General features: G+C 45.4%; 1 protein-coding gene across 1 annotated transcript in view; it reads right to left on the minus strand.

Moving 5' to 3' along the window:
- ADGRV1 (adhesion G protein-coupled receptor V1) overlaps positions 1–24,391 on the minus strand; it is a 1,128,533-nt gene that overhangs the window by 566,455 nt on the left and 537,687 nt on the right. The window contains exons 78-79 of the mRNA XM_029573357.1: positions 7,977–8,384; positions 6,886–7,070 (exon numbers count right to left, since the gene is read on the minus strand). Of these exons, the coding sequence (XP_029429217.1) occupies positions 6,886–7,070; positions 7,977–8,384 (593 nt within the window). The remainder of the gene's footprint in view (positions 1–6,885; positions 7,071–7,976; positions 8,385–24,391) is intronic.

Raw genomic sequence — 24,391 nt, forward strand, 5'->3', positions numbered from 1 at the left:
TAGCAAAAGGATATGCAGTCCGCTATCCAGGAGGAGAGAGTCTGCTTACCCACAGGCTGCCCCAATTTGATGGAATGGAAAGAGACAAACAATTGAGTGCTTTTCCTGTGGGCAGCTGTACGGTCTAGATAGAAGGCTAGAGCCCATTTACAGTTAAGGGTATACAGAGCCTGTTCTCCTGGATTGGAGTGGGGCCTGGGAAAGAAGGTAGGTAGTATAATGGATTGATTAATGTGAAACTCCGATACTACCTTAGGTAAGAACTTAGGGTAAGTGCGGAGTACTGACCGGTCCTGCAGAAGTTTAGTGTAAGGCAGATCGGTAACTAGGGCCTGTAAATCACTAACTCTGCGAGGCGATGTTATAGCCAGAAGAAAAATCACTTTCCATGTGAGAAAGCGAAGATCACAGGATTGGAGAGGCTCGAATGGTGGTTTCATGAGCTGACCTAAAACCAAGTTGAAGTCCCAAGAAGGGGCTGGAGGACGCTGTGGAGGCTTGAGGTGAAGCAAGCCTTTCAGAAAATGTATCACGAGGGGTTGTACCAAAAATAGGAACGTCCCCGACACCTTTAGGGAAGGCGGCCACTGAACTGACATGCATTCTGATGGAGGAAGTTTTTAGACCTGATTCTGACAAGTGCCAGAGACAGTCTAGAAACTTCGTGGTGGAACAGGTAAAGGGATCAAGGGATTGAGAAGAACACCATGACTCAAACCTGTTCCATTTGTATAGGTAAGACTTTCTTGCGGAAGGCTTCCGTGAAGCAATCAGGACACGGGAAACTGGCTCCGAAAGGTTAAGTGGCTGAAGAATTAACCTTTCAACATCCAGGCCATCAGGGACAAAGCTTGAAGATTGGGGTGGCATAGGCACCTGCCGTTCTGAGTGATCAGAAGCAGGTCCTTTCCCAAGGGAATGTGCCTGCGAATGAAGAGATCCTGAAGTATTGCATACCACACTTGGCGAGGCCAGTGAGGTGCTATCAGGATCATGCATCCCTTTGTCCTGACGTAACTTCATGAGAGTCTTTGAGAGAAGTGGAAGTGGAGGGAATGCATATAGGAGACTGGTTGCCCATGAGAGGGAAAACACATCTCTTGGTTGAGAGTGTTGGCTGCGAGTGAGAGAGCAAAAGTTCTCTACTTTGCGGTTTTGAGGTGACGCAAAGAGGTCTATGCGAGGATGACCCCAACGTTGGAATATTGAGTCCGCTACTGTGGGGTTGAGGGACCACTCGTGCGGATGGAAAGCGTGACTTAGGTTGTCCGCCAACACATTGTCCACTCCCAGCAAATAGGTGGCCCTGAGGTACATCGAGTGAGAGAGGGCCTCCGCCCATATCTGCGCATCTTCCTGACACAGTAGGTAGGATCCCTTCCCTCCCTGTTTGTTGATGTACCACATGGCCACCTGGTTGTCCATCTGAATCAGGAGGACCTGATTCGAAAGGCGATCCTGAAAGACCCTGAGAGCATATCTGATTGCTCGCAGCTCCAAGAAATTGATTTGGTATTTGGCTTCCTCTGGAGACCAAGTTCCTTGTGTTTGCAAATCGGCCACATGGGCTCCCCAGCCGACGTTGGAAGCATTGGTGGTGAGAATTATTTGAGGGTCTGGAGCCTGGAAGGGCAGGCCTTGGAGGAGATTGATCTGATTTTTCCACCAGGCTAGAGACGGAGTGAGTCGGTGATGTGGACAGTGGTCGATAGAGGTTGGATGGACTGAATCCATTGTGACCTTAGAGTCCACTGCATGACTCTCATGGCCAAGCGGGCCATTGGAGTAACCTGTACTGAGGACGCCATGTGTCCCAGTAGGATGAGGAAGTAGCGTGCAGTCGTGCGTTGCTGAGACTATAGCTGGTATGCGAGAGAGATGAGAGTGAGAGCTCGCTGTCAAGGCAGAAATGCCTTTGTCTGCAAGGTGTCCAAGTCTGCCCCTATGAATGATAAAGTTTGAGATGGGACTAAGCAGGATTTTTCGTAGTTGACAAGAAATCCTAGCGAAATCAGAGTATGTAAAGTAAGACGTAGGGACGACAGAGCAGCTTGCTGAGTGGGAGCCCTGATCAACCAATCATCTAGATAGGGGTAGACGTGAACACCTTGAGTCCTGAGGAAGGCTGCTACTACTACGAGGTACTTGGTGAAGACTCGTGGTGCAGATGCCAGGCCGAATGGGAGCACTCGGTATTGATAGTGCTTGGGACCTACTAGAAATCTCAGGAACCTGCGATGAGATGGATTTATCTCAATGTGTGTGTACGCATCTTGGAGATCGAGAGAGCAGAGCCAGTCTCCTTTTTGCAGAAGAGGAAGGAGGGAACCCAAGGTTACCATCTTGAACTTTTCTCGGTGGAGGTACTTGTTGAGGACACGTAGGTCCAGAATTGGACGAACGCCGCCTGATTTTTTGGGGATTAGAAAGTACTGGGAATAGAATCCTAGGCCTTGTTGTGAGTATGGCACTAGTTCTATTGCTCTGGACTGGAGGAGGAGGGAAACCTCCTGATCCAGGAGTAGTGAGTGGTCGGATGTTCTCCACGTCGGTAGAGGTGGGGAGTCCGGTGGATTGGAGAGAAAGTTCAGGTGATAACCTTGAGAGATTATGGCAAGGACCCACTGGTCTGAGGTGATTGTGTATCACCTGTTGTTGAAATGGCACAATCAATCTCCCACTGGTATCTGAGGCAGTGGAAACTGGCTGCTGCTCTCTATGCAGGAGTCAAAAACCGGAAGCAAGGCCCGGCTGAGGAGCTGCTTGTGGATTTTGTTTACGAGGCTGATGAGACTGGGCCTTTTGGAAAGGTCTCATGGAACGAGTTCTAGATGGTGGTGGATAGGATTTCTTTGGATGGAAGAATGACTTCTTAGTATCCTACCTGAATGGCTGTTTGGAGGAATACTCAGAGGGCACCAGAGAGAGCTGGCAAAGGGTCTCATGATGGTCCTTAAGTTTCGCCACCATCCGCTGAATCTGTTCATCAAACAGATTGTCTCCTATGCAGGGCAGATCAGATAATCTGTCTTGTACCTCAGGGCGCAAGTCCGAAGACTTAAGCCAGGCCCATCTTCTTGCCGAAATAGCAGTTGAAGATACCCTGGAAGTGGTGTCAAAGATATCATAAGAGTATCTTATTTCATGCTTCCATGCCTCAAAACCCTTGTGTACCAGGATTAGAAGCTGTTCCTGGAATTGCTGAGCCAGGGACTCTGCAAAGCTCTGTATCTGCTTGAATAAGACCCTGTTGTATTGGGTCATATACAGGTGATAGGAGGTGATCCGAGAGATAAGCATTGATCCCTGGAAGACACACCGGCCAATGGCATCCAGGAATTTCTGTTCCTTACCTGGGGGAAAGGAAGAGTGGGGTTTTGATCTTTTTGCCCTTTTTTGGGCAGATTCTACAACCACAGACAGGTGATCAAGCTGAGGTTTCTGGAATCCTGGGGCTGACTGGACCAAATAAGTGGTATCAGCTTTTCTGTTGACTGGAGCAACAGAACCAGGGTGTTCCCAGTTCTTTTTGAGGAGATCCAAAAGAACCTGGTGAATAGGGATGGAGGTTATTTCCTTGGGAGCATCCAGGAATTGTAACAGCTCCATCATTTGATGTCTGTCATCTTGTTCAGTCTGCAATTGGAAGGGAACCAATTCAGACATTTCCTTCACAAAATTTATGAAGGATAGGTCCTCTGGAGGAGAACGCTTCCTGCTTTCAGTAGGAGAAGGTGGCGATGGCAAGTCATCGGTGTCTTGAGAAGAATAGTCAGTCCAGGTGTCATAGGGATCAGCACCTGCCCCTCTAGGAACCTGAGAAGGACAGGATGATGGTATTCCTGAAGGTCCCGGTCTAGGCTCCGAAGGCATCGAGGGAAGTACTGGAGGTACTGATGAAGGCATCGAGGGCACCGGTGCAGGCATCGAGGGCATCGATGGATGGATCGGTGGTGCCGATGGGCGCATCGGCATCGATGGTGGAGGCATCAGCGGGACACCCGATGGCGGAATGCGGTACGGTGTTTTTCCTCCCGATGACAGAGTAAGCGGGGAAGGCACCGGAGCCATCGGTGACCCAGGATCCATCAGTGGAAAAACGGCTATAAGCGCTTCCATCTTTGAGAGCAGTGGTGCCAATGCTGCCAGAATGGGACCTTGGAGTCTGTGCATCGCCTTATTGATGGCCTCCTGAACCATCCAGTCCAGTTCTTCAAGGAGACCTGGAGCAAGCAGCCCCAGCTCCGGAAGGGAAGAAGGAGGCAGAGGCATAGCCAGAGGGACCACCGTTAAAGGAGAAGTCGCAGCTCCCGATACCCGTCCGGGTGAGGGTTGCCTCGGTGACCCGGTCACAGAAAGGGTCGGTGCCTTTTCTGGACAGGGTTTTTTCGATGGTGGCTCGGACGATGGGGAGGTCAATGACTTTCCTTCAACGATGGACTTCCGGTGTCGATGCCGATGTTTCTCTCTACGATACCTTCAGTCCTGAGGGGGGGTAGAGGTAATCGAAGGCCGAGAAGTCGTCGACGCCAGGCGGTCACCAGCCGGTGGCCGATACTGGCGCGAAGTTGACGATGCCGGTTCAGACTACATCAATGCAATAGATGGCATCGGGGTTTGAGAACGGAAGAGAAGTTCCATTTTCTCCATTCTGGCCTTGCGACCTTTAGGTGTCATTAAGGCATATTTGGTGCAGGTCAAGACATCATGCTCGCACCCAAGACACATTACACAGACCTTATGAGGGTCTGTTATGGACATGGTGCGAGTACACTCCGGGCACCAACGGAACCCCGACACCATGGCCTGTGAAAAAAATTGAGCCACGGTATGGTCGATGGCCAGTAGGCTGCGAGGGCCAAACTCGACAGGAATCGACCAAAAATGGGTAAAAACTTACCGGAGTATCGCGGAATCAAAGATTCGAAGGAGGGACCCTGTGGGATATGAAAGTTTTTAGTAATTCCGTGAGGAAAATTCCTGTCAGGAATCTCTATGGAGCTCCTTAACCCGCGTGGCTACTGCTGCACGGAAAAAAGAAGACTGAAGGGGGACCCCTGCTGGCTGCAGGTTTAGTGCCATGCTGGGCGTGCCCAGTAGGTGCCAGTCAAAGTTCTAGAAACTTTGACAAAAGTGTTTCGTGATTGGGCTCCATCCTGTGATGTCACCCATATGTGAGGACTACCATCCTGCTTGTCCTGTGAGAAAATACTGTACTGAGTATATGATTAAGGAGCCTTGCTTGCAACCATTTTTAAGAGAACACCAATGGGCTAGGATTTAGCCAGCTGGATTCCAGGTAGGATCCAGCACGGAATCGGTGCTAGTATCAAAGATGGTGAATTCTGTTAATGATGGGATAAGAACAAACCGGTTTTGATGGTGCTGCTGGACATGTCCAGTGCTCTTGATCTGGTAGATCATGATATATTCCTGGACAAGTACAGTCATGTTGGTGTGGCAGGATCAGGTCTGCAATGAATCAGGTCTTTTCTCAGAGGTAGGAGGCAGATGGTGAAGATGAATGATACCGTGTCATCAGTCAGAAGTCTCCCCCACTTCTCTTTAATATTTTTATGTAGCCACTGGGGAGAATTTTTTGATCATTTGTTTTTTCAAACTATCTGTACATCGATGCCATGGAGGTACCACTGGGGAAAAATCAGAGGAGGTGCTGTGTGTACTTAAGAGCAAGAGCCTTCTCTATGGTAGTACCTGAACTGTAGAATAGCCTTCCACTAGAAATAAGGCAAGAATTCAACATTCTGGCCTTTAGAAAACAAGTCAAGTCATTTTTATTCCCAGTGATTGAATGAGTGTCAGAATTTTCTGGGTGGCTAGGCTGGTAGATGGTCAATTCAGTTAATCATAAATAGTGTAAAAATGATGGGTACTGGGAAGCTTCTGGTCCTTCATTATATGAAGTGAGTAGCCAGTTATTAATATCTTGACTAGGAAATATTTGTAATTGTTTTAGTTATGTTGCAATTAGATATGCATTTATAAACCCTTGGGTGTTCTATTAAGATCCAGGGAGTTGGAATAAAATTGTCTATAAATAAACCAGTTTTGATAATGCAACTTTGTAGTTTTTTTTTAAATAATTACCTAGAGTTAGGCCTAGATTCACCATTCTATCGCAGAATGTGAATCCAGAGAAAACGGGGGGGCGGGGGGGTGAAGGGGGGGGGCGGGCCTGTGAAAGCCAGAAGCCTTCGCACCAACGAGGTATTTTCGCTGCCGGCTTTCGCACCCAATAGAGCCACCATGAAAGGTGGTGCTATTTGGCGTGCTACTGGCAACGCGATAACATTGCTTACCTTATCGCCACCAGCGAAGACACCACCGAATCTGCCTCTTCGCCGCCCCGACTCCACCCCCAGCATGCTATCGCACGCAATAAGCGTTTGAAAATGATCCCCTTAGTTTGTTGATTTTTTTTAATTTTAAAAGAGATAGGCCATATGAGTAGTTTAATGTATTTGAAAAGTGTCCTTGATTTTTATAATGAGGTTTGATGCAATATTATGTTGACTTAAAAGCCCTTTTTTTAAATATAAATACACTGTAACCAGATAAATTAATTTGTAGTGTGGTGCATACTGAAGGTACTACACAAATAACAAAACTAAACATTAGTTATAAAAAAAATAGTTCTTTAAACTAAAGCCAAACAAATGTTCTAATTTTATAATTGACACTGCAGTGCATGCAGATCCTCATTGTTCTGCCCTTCAGGGATGGGATGACAACTCATAAATTAGGACTGAATCAAAATCTAATGGTGCCATGAAGTTGTGTATTCTTATCTGGCATATGCAAATGACAGCCTTGCATAGACTAACAGTGATCCTATTCAACACTCTCCTTGCACAGGATAGTTACCTTTCACCAGGAGATCCACAAATTGTTCCCGTCAGAAGAGAAAAAGCAAACTTTTCTGCCGTTGCAGCCAGCTGGCTGTATCCATGAGTGTCCCTGCGGTTTGGGCTGGAGAGGCTGCATAGAATATCATAGAAAAAACTTCGGCTTTTACTGCTGAGAACATGTTTTTCGCCTTCAGTTGTTACCTGATAATTACAAGATATAAGGAGAATCTTAGAAGTGCAAAGGTAAAAATAGAATGAAGCACTAGAAGCACTAGTTAAGTTGAACAGGTGGTTTGAGTATCTCAGCCTTTCTATAGTTTGATTATATGTGCAGAGCTACATTAAAATAAATCAGAACCTTAATGAATGAAAATTCAGATGCATTTTGCTTTGAGATGGAGTATTCGAATTGTATTTTTTACAGCTATGTATTTAGGGATATCACCTTTTACATATCAAGGTCCATATTCAGTCACTATCTGGATTGCAAAGTTAGCCAGATAAACTTATCTGCACTATTGAATATAGCCAGCTAACTTTATCCAGCTAACTTTAGAATAGCACTTTGGCCCAACCTAGCCAGCTAATGTAACTCCTCCCCATAATGCCCCCCTCCCTCCCCCCCCCCCCCCCCCATAACACTCCCAAAATATCCAGCCAAAGTTTTGCTGGATAATATGATAGCTAGCTAAAATATAGCCGGCTACTTGCCCAAATATTTATTCATCCAAATGACTTCCAAGTTATCTGTCTAAACGCTTCTGAATATGGGCCTTGTCATTTTCTCAATTCAGACTCTCTCAGAAATTTGGTTCTGTCATTGTGAAATATCTGAGAAAGAATTCCAGAAATTGGCTATTTTAAATGTTGTGACCAGTAACAATCAAGAGATTAAATTTTGCATTTTGTTAAATGCATGAGGCTTGCCCCAGTTAGCTCTGTAAGCCTAGCCCTGGCACCTTGTGTTATTAATGTTTTGAATTACACCATTTCAGTTTGCAGATAAGAAGCTGCTGAATCTAAATATAATTTCTGCTGCCATCCCCCATTTTTATTGGCACATGGCAAAGTTTACATCAGCCTTTAACTACGCACTTTTAAGCTTACCATATCCATTATATTTATGACAGCACCGAGCTGCTCTTCTGTAGATTCAGTAGCTGCCTTCTTGTTCAGGTTCTGAAGCACGCTGTCCAAAATGGTGTCATCAAGAGGCTGGTACAATTGGTCGACCATTCCCCAAAGTGACTGGGACTCGGGATCTGAGACAATTGTGACATTGGCAGTGCCATACATCTCACTGACTTTGGCGCCTTCGGTAGGATCAGCAAGGACAATCTGAAAACGTTTGGGAAATGGATTGGGAGATCCCAGCTCTGGCGTTAGATTGACATACAGTACTATAATTTGCTGTCCAGCTTCAAAAGTCAGCACTCCATCAGACCTGACAAAATCCTTGCCAGCAATAGCTGGTGATATTAATGTCCGGCCCACTGTTTCGGCTTTCTCCAGTTCCTTATGAGAAAAGATGATTAAAAAAAGGAAATCATACTGTGAGATAATCTCAAGACAGCATAAACAGAATTGGAGAAATCTCAAAGTATTCTAATTTTTCATATCAATATTTTTGCAGTTTGAAAGAAATTGCTGTTTAAAACAGAAACACGATTCAATGCAGGCCTTACCTTCAGTCCTTTTAGGATATGGTAGTTGCTATGCTTCTCTAACAGAAATAGGGCCTGATTCACTAAGCTTTTTTTTCCATAGATGCAGAATAGGAAAAAAAAACCTTAGTACATTAAGCCCACAGTGACATATATTTTGATCTTTTTGTAATCATGAAGATTCTTACAATCTGATATCCATAACTTTTATGCACACTATTTTAATGCAAATTAACATCATGAAATAATATGATATGTATTTCGCAATGCAATGTTCAAATATAGTAATAATTCCATGGCAACTGGCAAGAACCATGTTTTTGTTACAAAAAAAAATCTGTTGAATGTCTAAACACTGATACTGCAGTCACTACAACCTTTAACTTTGGTATAATTTAAAAGATGATAATCAGAACTTTGAAATGACACTAAGCAATGAAGAAGAAACCCATAGGCATTACATTTACCATTACATTATCCTTTCATGTTCTGGCCCAATACCTTTGGCCATAGTGCAGTGCAAGGGATGCAGGTTCGGATCCCCTATCTGACGGGGCCAGTTGTGCCTAGGTGTTACTGCATAGGTGGCACACTCCATTCCGCCGAGGGAGGAAAGATGGCTGATGCTAAACTAGCAGCCACTATTGGTCAACCAGCAGTGCTGAGCATGCATTTCAAAGGAGGTGCCCCCTGTGACTGGCAAAGGTTTCCCAAGCTGCCCAGATAGTACCCTCTGAGGAGGGGCAAATAAGCAAAGACAAATGAGGACATAAAAGGATGAAGTGTAATAAATCATTTCAATATTCCATGCACTCTCTTCACAAGTGGATGATAGACAAGAAAGTGTGCTAACCTTGAATTAAATCTCTGTGAAGCCTAGAAATACAGAGTAAACAATTTTTCATATTTAAATAGTCATGATGAAGATATCGTAAAGGATATATAGGAAAATTGGTTATTACCTGCTAATTTTCGTTCCTGAAGTACCAAGGATCAGTCCAGACAAGTGGGTTTATGCTTCCCTACCAGCAGATGGAGGCAGAGAAAAAACATTTGAGGCACTGCTACATAACCGAGAATGCCACCTACAGTCCTTTAGTATTGTGTTGCGACCATCGGTCTGCGACGGCTTCGCCCCACCTATTTTACTCTGCTTGTGGCTCCTCCCGCTCTCCTCGGACTAATGGCTGCCGCAGCATCTGTCTGCCGACCTCTCTGGCGTCCCCGGACCGGCTTTGGTGCTGCTTCCCGCCATGCTCCTCCAGTGTTCTCTGGAACTCTTACGGCTAAAGGGGTACCCTGTCCTCGGGGGCCACTTCTATTTCTTTCAGGTAGGAGCACTGGATGGCCGGCGCCATCTTGTGCTCCTACCATGTGACAGGGGCTGACCAATGGCACTGGTAGCCCCTGTGACATAGTAAGGGCAAAGGCTATCGGCGCCATTTTGAATACTGGCAGCCGATGGTCCGAGTGCAGGAGGTCGCTCCCAGACCTCCGCTGGACTTTTGGCAAGTCTTGTGGGGGTCAGGAGGGTCCCCAAGACTTGCCAAAAGCCCTTGGTGGTCCAGCAGGGGTCCGGGAGTGATCTCCTGCACTCGGGCCATCGGCTGCCAGTAATCAAAATGGCGCCGATAGCCTTTGCCCTTACTATGTCACAGGGGCTACCAGTGACATTGGTCAGCCCCTGGGGCCATCCAGTGCTCCTACCATGTGACAGGGTCCGGCCAATGGCACGGATACCCTGTCACATGGTAAGGGCAAAGGGCCATCCGCGCCATTTTGATTAGTGGCAGCCGACGGCCCGGGAGCGGGAGATCGCTCCAGGAATCCCCAATGGACCACCAGGTACCTGTAAAACGTTTTTGGGGGGGTCACGAGAGTGGGGGAAGCTAAGGTATTAGTTTTAAAGGGTCAGGGTGGGTTTTTTGTTTATCGGCTACCGGTGCCATTGGTTGGCCCCTGTCACATGGTAAGAGCAATGGACGGTCAGCGCCATCTTAGAAAATGGCGCGGGCCATCCATTGCTCCTTCCATGTTTTGGGGGGGAGGGTTGTAATTAACTAAATTTGAAGGTTCGGGGTGTTTGCGGTTTTTTCGGCGAAAATTGCAGAGAAAAAAAAACTGACCCATTGGAAAATGAAGTTTTTCATGGGTTGCCCGACCCATAGCCCGACCCGGCAGAAAAAAACAAAGCCCATCCTTATAATACAGCACTGTCCGGTGCTGAAAACAGTGCCGGGCCTGACCAAGGAATGAATTTGCCCCCCCCCCCCTTACCTGTCTCCCGACAGAGAAATCCAGTCACTCAACTGCCTCAGCCCTGCTCCTTTTCTGCCAGGAAACAGCTTTTAGGTGTTTTTTTCAAAAAAATTAAAACATACAGCCACTCACAAACAGAGCTAGGGAAGGGAAAAAAATCCCAAAACTTCCCTGCTTCTGAAGGAAGCCAAGCACCGAGGGTGCCAGGGACCCAGAGGGGGTGAGGGAACCAGGACCCCTGGTTTTCACTCCTCCTCCGACAAGGGCTGAGTCAGAACAAGGATCTCCACCCCCCCCCTGTTCAACGCGAGGGATGGCCACAAAGGAACCTAACACCTTGGGAAGCCAAAATCTCCTAAAAAATTCTCTCTTTTTTTTGAAACTCCAGACTGCAGGTTTGCACCTTTACCATCTACTGGATACAGACAAATACTGAGGGACTGCAGGTGACACTCTCGGTTGTGTAGCAGTGCCTCAAAGTTTTGTTCTCTGCCTCCATCTGCTGGTAAGAATGCATAAACCCACTTGTCTGAACTGATCTGGGGTATAAACAGAAAATGCCAGTTATTCCTTTACTCTTTCTCTTTCTTCAGTGTTCTTTGAAAAAACCTTGGTCATAACAAACCTAAATTATGACCCCAAGTGAATCCTGTATAGTATTTTTTTACAGGAGTCATTCTGCTACTGGATAAGAAACTCTCTTTGCTGCAAAATGACCTTTGCTAATGGGTTTTCCCATAGCTGTGCTCCAACAAGAGAAACCATGAAATTGAAGTTAGAAGGAATTACCTACCCATGTATTTCTTTGGTAACTGCAGTTAATAAACCATTAGCTACTATTCAGCATAGATATCAGGATGCTCTAGAACCCTATAAATTGAAATTTATCTTGCATTTACATTAATATTCTGTTAAGTTCTAAATAAGCACATGCAACCAGGAGAGAAAAATGGATTTGAGGTTACAATATAAGTATTAAAGCTTCTTTTTTTGTGCAACAGAGGTGGAAAAAATATGTGCACATGAGCACATCTATGCACAAGAACCTGATCATAGTATTAATTCCACAATAAGAGTAAAAAGCTCCAGAAATTTAGCCATTTATGAAATTAGTAAACTCCATAAATGGCTAAATTTCTGGAGCTTTTATACAGACCTATGTCAAAGCTAACAGTGAAATCTAGGGCTCCTATTACACAAATAGTACCATAGGGACAACTATCATATAAACTGAGAAAATACAAGGAAGGAATTGAAAATTTTGCTACTTCTGGATGGAATATTTTAGATTCGGGGTAACAATTTATACAGGGCTCTGTGCTAATAGATATGTACAGTATGCCTATAATTATAATTTGGGGATTTTTAGTCCGTATTTCCAATAATACTCAAGGCAGCTTGCAGCATTTTTAGAATTCAGGTATAATAGCCTCTGCGCCAAAGGGCTTACAATCTAAGTGGGTCTTTGAGGTAAAGGGAGACAAAGAAAGTCATTTTAAAATTAGTTTCTGTGGGTAACTGGCCTGTTATATAATTGCCCATCTGTTATGTGGGAAAACTTGCACACATATGTCCTTGCTTGTGCATAAGCTTATCCAGGCTGAGCGGAGGCATTCCTGGGGGTGGATTTCAGATGGGGTTTGACTTACAGGCATACTTTTGGATTTTCAAAAATATGCAAGTAAATTTCCTGAAAATTGCTATGCACATAACAAGTGCAATTGTGTGTAGATACATTTGGTAGGGATCACCTGAAGAAATATATCCAGTTCTAAAGGCTATATCTTCAAAAGGGTATAGGCAGAATAGAGGTGGTTGAGAAAAGGACTACCAAAATGGAACAGGATCTGCATCAAAAGTCTTGAGAGAATATTTAAGTATCTAAAGTATGCATATCCTAGAGCAAGGTTAGGCAACTCCGGTCCTGGAGTGCCACAAACAGGTCTGGTTTTCAGGATATGCACAATAAATAAGTATGAGATATGATTGCATACAATGGATGTAGTGCATGCAAGTATACCTCATACATATTCATTGTGGATCTCTTGAATACTGGACATGTTGGTGGCACTCTAGGACCGAAGTTGCCTATCCCTGCCCTAGGATATACATATATTACAGTGGCCTACCCTAGCCCTAGAGGTAAGAAGGGGTGAGGGATATAATATAGACATTCAAATTCCTCAAAGGATTAAATAATGCACAAGATGCAAATCTTTTTCAGTGGAAGGAAAGTTCTAAAACAAGAGGACATGATATGAAGCTGAAATGGAGTAACAACAGAAAATATTGCTTCATAGACAGGGTGATGGATCATTAACTTTCCAGGAGAGATGCTGGAGGCAAAATCAGTATCAGAATTTAAGATATGAAGGGAGAACCAGAGATCAACTGTATTCTATGGCATACATTAGGAAATTAATTGGGCAGTCTAGATGGATATTATAGGGGAGAAGGGCAGTTCTTTAAGAATCCTGCTTGACCTAGAGGATCTTTCTCCTTTTGTCCTTGTCACCAATCAGAATTCATACATTATACATAAGCCACCTTCCTAAGATACTATCATCCTACATCCTATTCATGATGATCCTCTAATGAGATGTATATCATTCAATGCCCAAAAGGTGACAAGCTGCCCCATATTGGGGCAGTGAGGCCACAATGCAGAAAGTGCTTGGCCTTTTACCTCTTCCCCAAATTTGCTGGGTGGGGACTAGAGCAGGATGGAGGGAGGGACTAGTGGCAGGGCACTAGGGCAAGATGTGGGGGCTCAAGGGGAAGGAGGGATGGCTTGCCACAGCCATTTAAGTGGGCCACATGCCTTCCCTTACTTCTTCCTAACTCTAGCGGGTTTGGCGCTCCCTCAACCTGGCAGTCCATTTTTCAGTCTCCTGGTGTCCCTGCATTAGGGGTGTGCATTCGTTTTTGCCGTATTGGCGATCCGCAACGTATATTGCACTTTTCGTTGTATTCGTGGGGAAGCGAAACGTATCGCGATTCCCCACGAATACAACGAATTTTCACCGAATTATTCGGCCGCCAATTTAAACAACCCCCCCTCCCTCCTGATCCCCCCCAAGACTTACCAAAACTCCCTGGTGGTCCAGTGGGGGGTCCGGGAATCATACCCTGCACTCACACACCCTCACACACAACCTATCAAAATGGCGCCGATAGCCTTTGACATACTATGTCACAGGGGCTACCGGTGCCATTGGTCAGCCCCTGTCACATGGCCATCAGCGCCATCTTGTGCTCCTACCATGTGACAGGGGCTGACCAATGGCACCGGTAGCCCCTGTGACATAGTAAGGGCAAGGCTATCAGCGCCATTTTGATTCCTGGCACCTGACGGCATGAGTGCAGGATATCACTCCCGGACCCCCGCTGGACCCCCAGGAACTTTTGGTCAGCTTGGGGGGGCCTCTTGACCCCCACAAGACTTGCCAAAAGTCCAGCGGGGGTCCGGGAACGACCTCGGGCCGTATTGCCAGTATTCAAAATGGCGTCGGCGGGGGGGGGGCGCTGTTGAGCGCGCACTGAGATGGACGTGTGAGAGCTGAGCTCCCGACCGAGGGATCTCTAAACCCTGATTAAGAGCGCGCACGTTAGCACTTTGGACTCCAATTTGTGGATAATCCCGGCGAGGTCAGATTATCATGGCAACCAAACGCAAAACGACTGATTTAAAGCAATTTAGCTATCAAAAATTACAAACGGACCAGCAGGCCGATGGTGACTTGTTGCTGACCGGGTCTCAAGATGGCGACGGCGGCGGGGAAAATACTTCTATTCAACACACTGCAATACAGATCGCCGATGTTCTGAGCCGTGATGAATTGCGAGGGTGGTTCATGGACATAAGAGTCGACATGAAAAACCACAAAACGGAGCTTTTGGCAACCATGACTGAGCTACGTGAAGATATGGCGGCGCTTGGTAATAGAGTGGAGGAGTTGGAGCTCCGGGTGGAAGGCCATGCTGATAAGATGGCGTCGCATACCACGCAGTACTTACAACTACAAAATGAAAATCAGGCTATACAAGAAAAATTGGAAGATCTCGAGAACCGCTCGAGACGGAATAACTTACGCATACGAGGCATACCCGAGTCAGAGGATTACAAGGACGCTCCTGATGTTGCTCGCAAGATTTGCGCTTTCTTTCTCTCTGTGAATCCAGGGCAGCAGTCGGCGGATTCGGACATGAGTCAGCCAGACATTTATATTGAACGAGCACACAGAGCGCTCGGTCGACGTACCGACAATCAGGCGAGGGACATAATTTTATGTATCCGGGATTATATGCAAAAGACACAAATTTATGAGGCAGCTCGTGCGCAATCCTCGTGGCAATGGGACGGACACACTATCACGGTGTTTCAAGACTTGGCTCCCATAACTCTACGGAAGCGGTTTGAGCTCCGGGAAGCTACCAGAGTTTTGAGGGAAGCCCAGATCCGGTACAGATGGACTTTTCCATTTGGTTTGTTTTTTTCGCACCGGGGCACGACTTATCGAGTAAAGTCCCTCCCAGAAGCGGCTGAGGCCCTGAAGTCGGCGGGACTTACGGTCAATTTCTCCATACCCAAAGCTCAGACCGGGCCTACCGCTGGGGAGAAGTATCCCCGCTGGCAAAGGGCTACTAACGGGCGCAGACGTCTACGTCGCCAGAACGGGGTCCAAGAACCATCTATGGATGACCAGGGCTGAAAGGCCTGTGAGCACCAGGTTTCCTGTTTGTGGATTTTTTCACCGGGACACTCATCTTTAATTGCCGAGCGAGTGTTCATTTTGTTTGGGATTGTGAATGGCTGTCGTGGGTGGAGACACACGTTTGTTTTTGACATACCATGATGTTTACTTATAGTATTGCTGTTGCATGTTGTTGTCACTATGGGGTGGAGGGATTCTCGGGGGGATTGGGTTGCCTGCATGTCGGTCTCTGTGCGTGTCGAGGCCCCCAAGGGGAGGGTAATCTGCCCAAAATGGCGTCGGCGCTACTTTTGCCCTCACTATGTCACAGGGCCGACCGTCCTGGACCCCCCACTGGACCACCAGGGAGTTTTGGTAAGTCTTGGGGGGGTCAGGAGGGTGGGGGGTTGTAGTACATTTAATTTTAGCTGGGTAACGAATAGATTTAGACATATAACCGTATCGGGGCGCCATACGGACGTATGCAACGTATCTGCCCCCCGACGAATACGTATCCCGAATGCAACGTATGGCGCCCCTCTGCACATCCCTACCCTGCATTAGCTGCTCTCCCTTTCTAGGCTCTGTCGGCATGGCAGTAGTGCGGCCCAGATCATCAGGATTCCTCTGCAACAACTTGACCTTGGTGCATGAAGTGCACACTGAGAAGGTGTGCAGCAATGGCGGAGAGTGTCAGCAGAGCATCCAGTGTCTGTGGTGCAGAGACGCACAACCTTGAACATATGGCGGTAGTGGTCAGGACCAAAATGGTAAATTAAAATATATATATGTTATGGTTTTGAGGTGTTTGGTGGATTCTTAGGTGCTGCAGTGATGACCACTCCCACGGGGAGGAGCCCCGTGGCGAACTGCAATACCAGGATAGACTCAGATGCACAATCACGGAGATAATCTTTATTGTACAGCTTGTAGAGTTCACCAGAGGTGGCAGTAATGAGTAGATTCCTGCAGCAGCAGTCTAGGGTCCTCGGCTGAGGAGACCTGTCCCACAATGGTGGTATAGGGATTTCCGATGCAGATTTTCAATGAGGTAATTGAGACAGACTGGTAGATGTTAAACTACTCACACTCTTGTAGCTGTAATGGTGGAGTTTCCAGCAGGTAGAAGTAATAGTGGCAGGCACCAAGGTAGACAGCTCAGGCCCTCTAGGAGCGCGTACCTGGATATTGGAGAGGCACCTGGAAAGAAGCATAGGGCCCCCGAGGAGCGGGTACCCAAGTTAGTAAAACCCTGGAGGGTAGAGAGAGCTTCCAGCAGCAGCGAGAAGCGGCAGAGCAGCTTAGACCGGATGAATCCAATCCTTGCTGACTCAAAGTCAGTCAGCAAATGGGCAACCTAAATACCCGGAAGTTGTGACGTCACTCGAGGGGGACGCCCCCGAGGTTCGCGCCGATGTTGGAATAAAGACATGGGTAGCACGCGCGCGTGCACCCTAGGAGGCCCTCAAGTGAATCATGGCGGAAAAGCCTTGCCATAGCCGTTCCGGGGACGCCAGAGAGTGCGGCAAGCAGATGTGGCGGTCCCATTTTCCCTGGTGGAGAAAGCAAATATTGAGGTGAGGCATGTGGGACGAAGCCATCTGAGTCCGACGGACGCAACAATATAGAGAGAAAGAAAACGAGAGAGAGCAAGGATAACAGGTTTTTGAGAATCCATGAGTTTTGTGTAGGTATAGCAAGAAATTATGGCTGTCTCCCAGACTAGAGGCCTATGGGAAGGCTGTTTCACTTGGTGGGGGAGGTAACACATGGAGCCAGTCCAGATATCCAGTGTTAAGAGTGTCTGGGGCTTTGCTTGCTAGAAAAAGAGGCATTCCTTATCTTTCTTCATATTCCGAATAGCGAGGGTGGCCGCATGGTTTGGGTTTGCATAGTGTATGCCGTGTTTTTGTTTTCTTTCCTCAATCTGTCTGTTGCAGAAGCAGCACCATCATTGTGGGGTTGTGTTCATTTGTTGGCAGTCAAGTGTGATGGTCTAAGTGTGCTTAGTTGCCGACCATTTTGAAGGGGGGGTGGGGGCTCAGTGTTCAGTTGGCCATATTAAGGAGGTCAATTTTGAAAGTAGTGGCAGCCATATTGGGAATGTTGGTTTTGTCTGTGGCAATGGCCATAGTGGGGAGGTTTGTTTGTTAGCTATAGGCAGCCATACTGGGGAGGTCTGTGTTTTATAAATTGGTGGTCATTTTGTAGGGGCTCTGTGTGTCTTATCATTCAGTGGCCATCTTGATGAGATCCCTAAGGGTTTCTATATTGTCCATCTCATGAAGGTCTACTCAAGATTAATGGTAGCCATCTTAAGAGACCCACTAACATTGGTAGAAGTCATATTAAAGGGGAACAAAAAACTGAATTTAATCCATACACCACGTAACATCAACATGTTTTTCTGCATTTTTCTGCTTGCTTTACCAATGTAATTCATGCCACCTAAGACATAAGCGGGTAGCAAGAAGAGAACCAGAACTTCATAAAAACTGAATGATGTAGCAAAGCTTGCCATACACAAATGGATTCCTGTCACCAAGCCACCAGAGAAGACTCATCCGACTAAATGTCATGTGGTATCAGTCCATTCTATTGATCAAAATGAATTAGATGACCTGATCAACAAGCTTCATGAACAGACAAAGTATCATAGAACCTATTGAGTGTGGCAGCGTCTCTGTGGTAAGGACATTCAGATCGATCACAACATCACAGAAAGGCCAGCTAGTGAAACAGAAAACGAGAAATATTTTACTTAATAAGGGGGAAGATTTCCCTTCCTCCTCATTTGGTTCTGGTAGGTCTGCCTCCCCCAACGAGACAAGTCTACATCTGAAGTTGGACACTGATTCTTACTCTTCAAGTGAGGACGTCAGTGACAATGAGCTAGCGTTAACAGCTATTATGAGAAACACACATAAAACATTTAGTAAAAAGAAAGCCAATAAAAAAGGAAGTAGGCTTAGTGTGGTGTGGGAGCATTGAGATTAGGATGTAAGAAGAGGCAGCAAGACAATGAAGAGAACAGCATCCTTGTCCATGTCGCCTGAGGTTCATGCCACCAAAGATTCCATATGCGGGGTTAACACATTAGCTCAAGGAATTCCCAGAAAAATAAAGAAAAAAATCGGAAAGGGGAATTTATAGACATCTTCTCTTTAGTAAAAAAAAAGACCAATATGGCATTAGTAATGATTCTAAGGATAAAACCATAGGGGGGCAAAGACAAAGAGAGGAAATTCCTAATATATAAATGCATTATTAATTGAATTTCAGCATGTTATATATTTATGAATGTGGAGGTGGAAAAGGAACCAGAACAGAGTCGTATTTGGTATGATATCTCGATACCATTATGCAGGTGCATAGATACTTTTGGGGTTGGGCTTGGCTTAATTATGACATTAAATTTAGGAAAAGCAGTGTAGAAATTAAATCCATTACTTAGCAGCATAGGATTATTGATTTGTGGTAGATGAAATGACTATCCAGAGACATTTTCACTCTGACAGATTTCCCAGTGCTTCCCACTTAAGGTACAATACAAGCATCATTCCTAACTTGGGGAGTTGTGTTTGCCAGCAGTATAACATCAGTTTATGTACATGGAATGCAAGCAATTTCCAACGCGCTTGTTCCAACTGTGGTGGACCTCATCCCTTCTCTCACTGTAGAAATCCTAGTTTCAAGCAAGGTCTTAACCTCCAACCACACAGTTCCACTGATGTCACTGGTTCCATCCCCAGTCAAGCTTAGAATTATAGCTTTGTGGCTGGAAAAGTACCCAGCTCGTGATGTGGCAAAGCTCAATTATGATGTTTTTTCTTTGGATTTTCCAATCCTTTACAGCGGCCGTATGACCACATACTTAGGCAATTCTTTGTCTCTTCAACAACATGAAGCATTGCATGGGAAAAAAAATTGATAAGAATTAGAGATGTGCTTCGTTTAAACATATCGGTTTGGGCTTTGGATTGGGTGCTTCACGTAAAATTTTGGTTTCCCACGGTTCTTTTTTTTTTTTTTTGCAATTTTCGATGAAGTGCGTTAATGCGCTCTAATGGGCCTTACTGCACACTAACAACCAGTTAGTGCACAGTACACCAAACGAGATAGTGCGCACTAGCTAGATGTTAATGCACATTAAGGCCCGCTAGTGCACAGTAACAGGTTAGTTAGTGCACACTAACAGGTTAGTTAGTGCGCCCTAATAGAACTTACAGCGCACAAAGTATGTAGTAGTGCGCTTTAACTAATGTTAGTGCGCACTAATAAATGCTACTTAAAAATTAAAAAGTATCAATTCAGAAGAGTTCGTAGCTAGAAAAACAGTGCACAATAATTGGTATTACTGCACACTAAGAGATATGCAGTGCACAGTAAAACACAAAATACGAATTTTGCCGAAATTTCGGCAAAAATCGCTTCGTATATCAGCACTACTGAACCATGACGAATTAGACAATATCATTGACATTGTCTAATTTTAAAAAACGAATGCACATCCCTAATAAGAATGTGACCCTGGGGAGGGTAGCAGGTCCCTTCCCATTTGTTCCCTTGCCACACATTATCATATCTGGGAATTGTCCCATAAAGGAGGGCAAATTCAGACTAATTCATAACTTGTGCATTAATCCTCATTTATGTTTGGTCCAATATGATTCACTTGATCAGAAGGTAAGCATCATCAGAAAATTTTACACAAAGACCAGGTTGGCAAAGGACAACATTGAATTAGCCTTTTTACTTTTTACTATGCATCCAAATTTATTCTAATTGCTCAGTTTTGCATTCAGAGGCAGTTAATATTTTGACAAATGCATACCAATCAGTTGCCCCACATTTTGTGCTTACTTCAAAACATTAAATACATTAATTCACTAGGTAGTGAAGCAAACCTCTGGAAGCCAGAACATAATTCATTATCTCAACCTTTTTCTTTTTGTCACTAGAATCTTCTCCAAATGCAATTTTGCTATCAGCCTTTCAGCATACCCCTAGTACAGGATAAAACATTGGGTCCAGCCACCTTCCTGATATTCTTCGATATCGAGTTGGAGGTGCGATCTAGGTTAATAAGGCTTCCCCAAGACAAGTTTAAAAAGCTAAGGAATGTATTGCAGAGCATGAAGTGAGCCAAAAAAGCAACCATGATTCAATTTCAATCTCTCATCGAGCTCCTTAGCTTCGTTTATACAATTATCCTGATGGGTAGGGTGTTCATCAAGCATTAGCTCTAGTACTAAGAAAAGACACCATTTTATGAGTGACTAAAGTGATTAAGGAGGAATTGGAAGTATGTGTGACTTTTCTAACGTCTTTTAACAGGCTGGCACTATGGCCTCCCCCACCCATGTACAACAGCAAAATCAAATTATTTATGGATGCCTTGGAGGAGGAGGGGAGAAGGTTGGAATTTACTTCCAGAGTGCCTGATATGCTGAAGTCTGGCTAGAGTCCTGGCACCAATGCAGGCTAACTAGAAATTTTATTTTCCTAGAGCTACTCTCTACTGTAATGATGCTACATATCTGAGGCAAGGACTTGTGCAGCAAATCTGTTGGAGAATATGGCTGTGGTGAAAACTATTAATAGGATGTACACCAGAGCACCTGGTATGATAGCACTACTGAGGAAACTCATACTATATTGCCTACTGCTCAATACTGCCTGCTCAGTACTGCCTGTTCAGAGGAATGCCATAGCTGATGTTATTTTCCATTTAAGTGCCCCTTTTTTAGATCCCTGTTTCCATTCAACATTACTATTCTTTATCTGTGAAAATCAACGCACCACGCAAAATAGAGATTAGGCTGTTCAAATCCCAGGAACTCCAGGTCTGCCTAGTTTATGCCCCCCTCCCCCCGAGCATTCTAGAATACAATCCCTCCCCCCTTATTGAATTCATTTCCAACAACATTAACAGTGACGCCCCTGCCATTATCCTGGGGGATTTCAACCTCCATGTAGATGCCACCCCCCGCTCCTCGTCCTGTGAAGCCGTCCTCAGCTCACTCGATGCCATCGGCTTTACCCAAATTATCTCATCCCCCACCCATAAAGCAGGGCACACCCTGGACCTCCTCTTCGTCAACTCCAGTATTCGCCTCTCCACTAAGCCATCCTGTACCCCTGTCCCATGGTCTGATCACACTATTGTCAAATCCTCCCTCTCCATAAAGACACCCAAATCTTGCGACCCCCACCCCCACCACCACATCTATTATCTACAGAAAATCCTGCCCTAGTGAGGACCTCACTTCAGCCTTTGCTAGCTCCTCATTGAAACTCGACTGCTCAACCCCAAACACAGCCCTAGATTCTTGGAGCCACATCATCTTAGATATCACAAACAAACTGTGTCCTATCACCACACATGAAATTAAACCATCTGCAAAAAAGCAAAACCCATGGTACTCCTCAGACCTCAAACGAATAAAATATGAGCTCAGGCAAAAAGAAGGTACATGGCGAAAAGACCCATCCCCTCAAAAAGCGTCCATATTCAAATCCTCACTACATCTCTACAGGCTAGCTACCCTCAAAGCCAAACGAGACTTCTACGCCCTAAGAATCCACGACTACAAATATAACCCAAAAGCCCTCTTCACCTATGTGTCTACCCTTAACAAATACACATCTCCCCCTATTCCTGACAGCGAAGCCAGCAGCAAATGTGAAGAACTGGCACGCTACTTTCATGACAAAATTGCAAACATTCTCCTCCGATTTCCCCCTACACCCCATTCGCTCCCTGTTACAACAGGCGCTGCAACACCCTTGGCCTCCTTTAACAACCTTGACCTCGTCTCATCCACTGAAATCGCATCAATTCTTAAAAAGATTTTATTTATTTATTTATTTAACATTTTTATATACCGACCTTCATGAAAGAAATTCATATCAGATCGGTTTACAAATAACATGAGGGGAATAACAAAGTCAACCATATAACAAGAAATGAAAGTTACATATAACAAGGGGTATTAACCTGGAGGGCTAGGATAGCCGGAGCGATAGAAGGCATAACTGAACAAATTAGATAATACAATATTATGATGAGAAGAGGCATAAGTGTATAGGCTACACTTGTCAGAGAGTTTAGGTAGGAGTCAGTGTCTGAATTAGTGAGGAATTGCTGGATCTGTAGGTTAAGTGAAGGCCTGGATGAAGAGCCATGTCTTAAGTTTTTTACGGAAGGTAAGCGGGCATGGTTCTAATCTGAGTTCTGTGGGCATCTTGTTCCAGATGGCTGGGCCGGCTGTAGAGAAGGTTCATTCTTTGGTAGATGATAGGCGAGTAGATTTCATTGTAGGGGGTTGCAGGGTGCCTTTATATGCTTCTCGAATCGGTCTGTCTGATGAGTATAATTTGAGGGGAATCTGGAGGTCTAGTTGTTGTTGGTTGTGAATGACTTTGTGGATTATAGTGAGAGCCTTGTGTAATATTCTATATTTGATTGGCAGCCAGTGCAGGTTCTGTAGTATGGGAGTGATGTGTGTTCCTCTGTTGGTATTAGTCAGGATTCTTGCCGCAGCATTTTGGAGCATCTGTAATGGTTTGATAGATGAAGTAGGGAGCCCGAGGAGAAGAGAGTTACAGTAATCTGTTTTGGAAAAGAGTGTGACTTGGAGCACTGTCCTGAAATCTTGGAAGTGGAGGAGGGGTTTGAGCCTTTTCATAACTTGTAATTTATAAAAGCAGTCCTTGGTAGTGTTATTGATGGCTTTCTTAAGATTCAGACGGTTATCAATGATTACTCCAAGGTCCCTTACTTGCGTGATCTGGGTGTTGCCTGCTGGTGGATTGATTAAGGCCGAGTGGTCCGAGGAGATGATTAGGAGTTCAGTCTTATTTGCATTCAGAACTAGATTCAAGTTGGTGAGCAGACTGTTTATAGATTTGAGGCAGATTTCCCAAAAGGCGAGAGATTTAGGGAGAGATTCTGTAATGGGAATCAGAATCTGTACGTCATCTGCATAGAGATAGAATTTTAATTTTAGGTCCGTAAGCAGTTGACAGAGGGGCAGGAGGTATATATTGAATAGTGTGGGTGACAAGGAAGAGCCTTGTGGTACTCCTAATGTTGATTTGACAAGATGAAACCTTCAACTCACCCCTCAGATACTATCCCCACCAAAGCCCTCCTCACCATACCTGACACCATCTCTAAAGCCATTACTGATGTTATCAACTGCTCCCTCTCCTCAGGCATTGTCCCCGATTTACTCAAGCATGCTGTGGTCAAACCGCTGCTCAAAAAACCTTCACTAGACCCCAAGGACCCTGCCAACTTTCGCCCCATCTAAGTTGCAAGTCGTCAACTTGCAACTTAGAGAATTCCTTGAAACCCACAACCTTCTCCACTCCTCCCAATTTGGCTTCCGCAAATATCTCAACACCGAAGCCCTCTTACTCTCCTTGACCGAACACTTACTGAGGGGAATGGATCAAGGTCACAGCTACATTCTTGCTCTGCTGGACATTTCGGCAGCTTTCGATACTATAAATCACAACCACCTTCTCTCCCGCCTAACCGACATTGGCCTTTCCAGCACAGCCCTTAAGTGGTTCTCATCCTACCTCGACAATAGGTGATTCACTGTGAAAATAGGCAATGCTGAGTCCACCCACTATGCCCTCTCCCAAGGAGTCCCGCAAGGCTCCTCTATTTTCTCTAATCTTTTTAACATCTACCTCACCCCTTTGTGCAAACCTTTATCAGAACTCGGCCTCAAATTCTCTCTCTACGCTGATGACATGCAAATCATCATACCCATTCAAGGCTCCCTATCCGACGCCCTTGAATCCTGGGGAAATTATCTTGCCACCATCACTACCTTACTTACCAATCTCCATCTGGCTCTAAACACATCCAAAACTGAACTGCTCCTCA

This window comes from Rhinatrema bivittatum, chromosome 1 (genome assembly GCF_901001135.1).
Source record: "Rhinatrema bivittatum chromosome 1, aRhiBiv1.1, whole genome shotgun sequence".
NCBI classification, from domain to species: Eukaryota; Metazoa; Chordata; class Amphibia; order Gymnophiona; family Rhinatrematidae; genus Rhinatrema; species Rhinatrema bivittatum.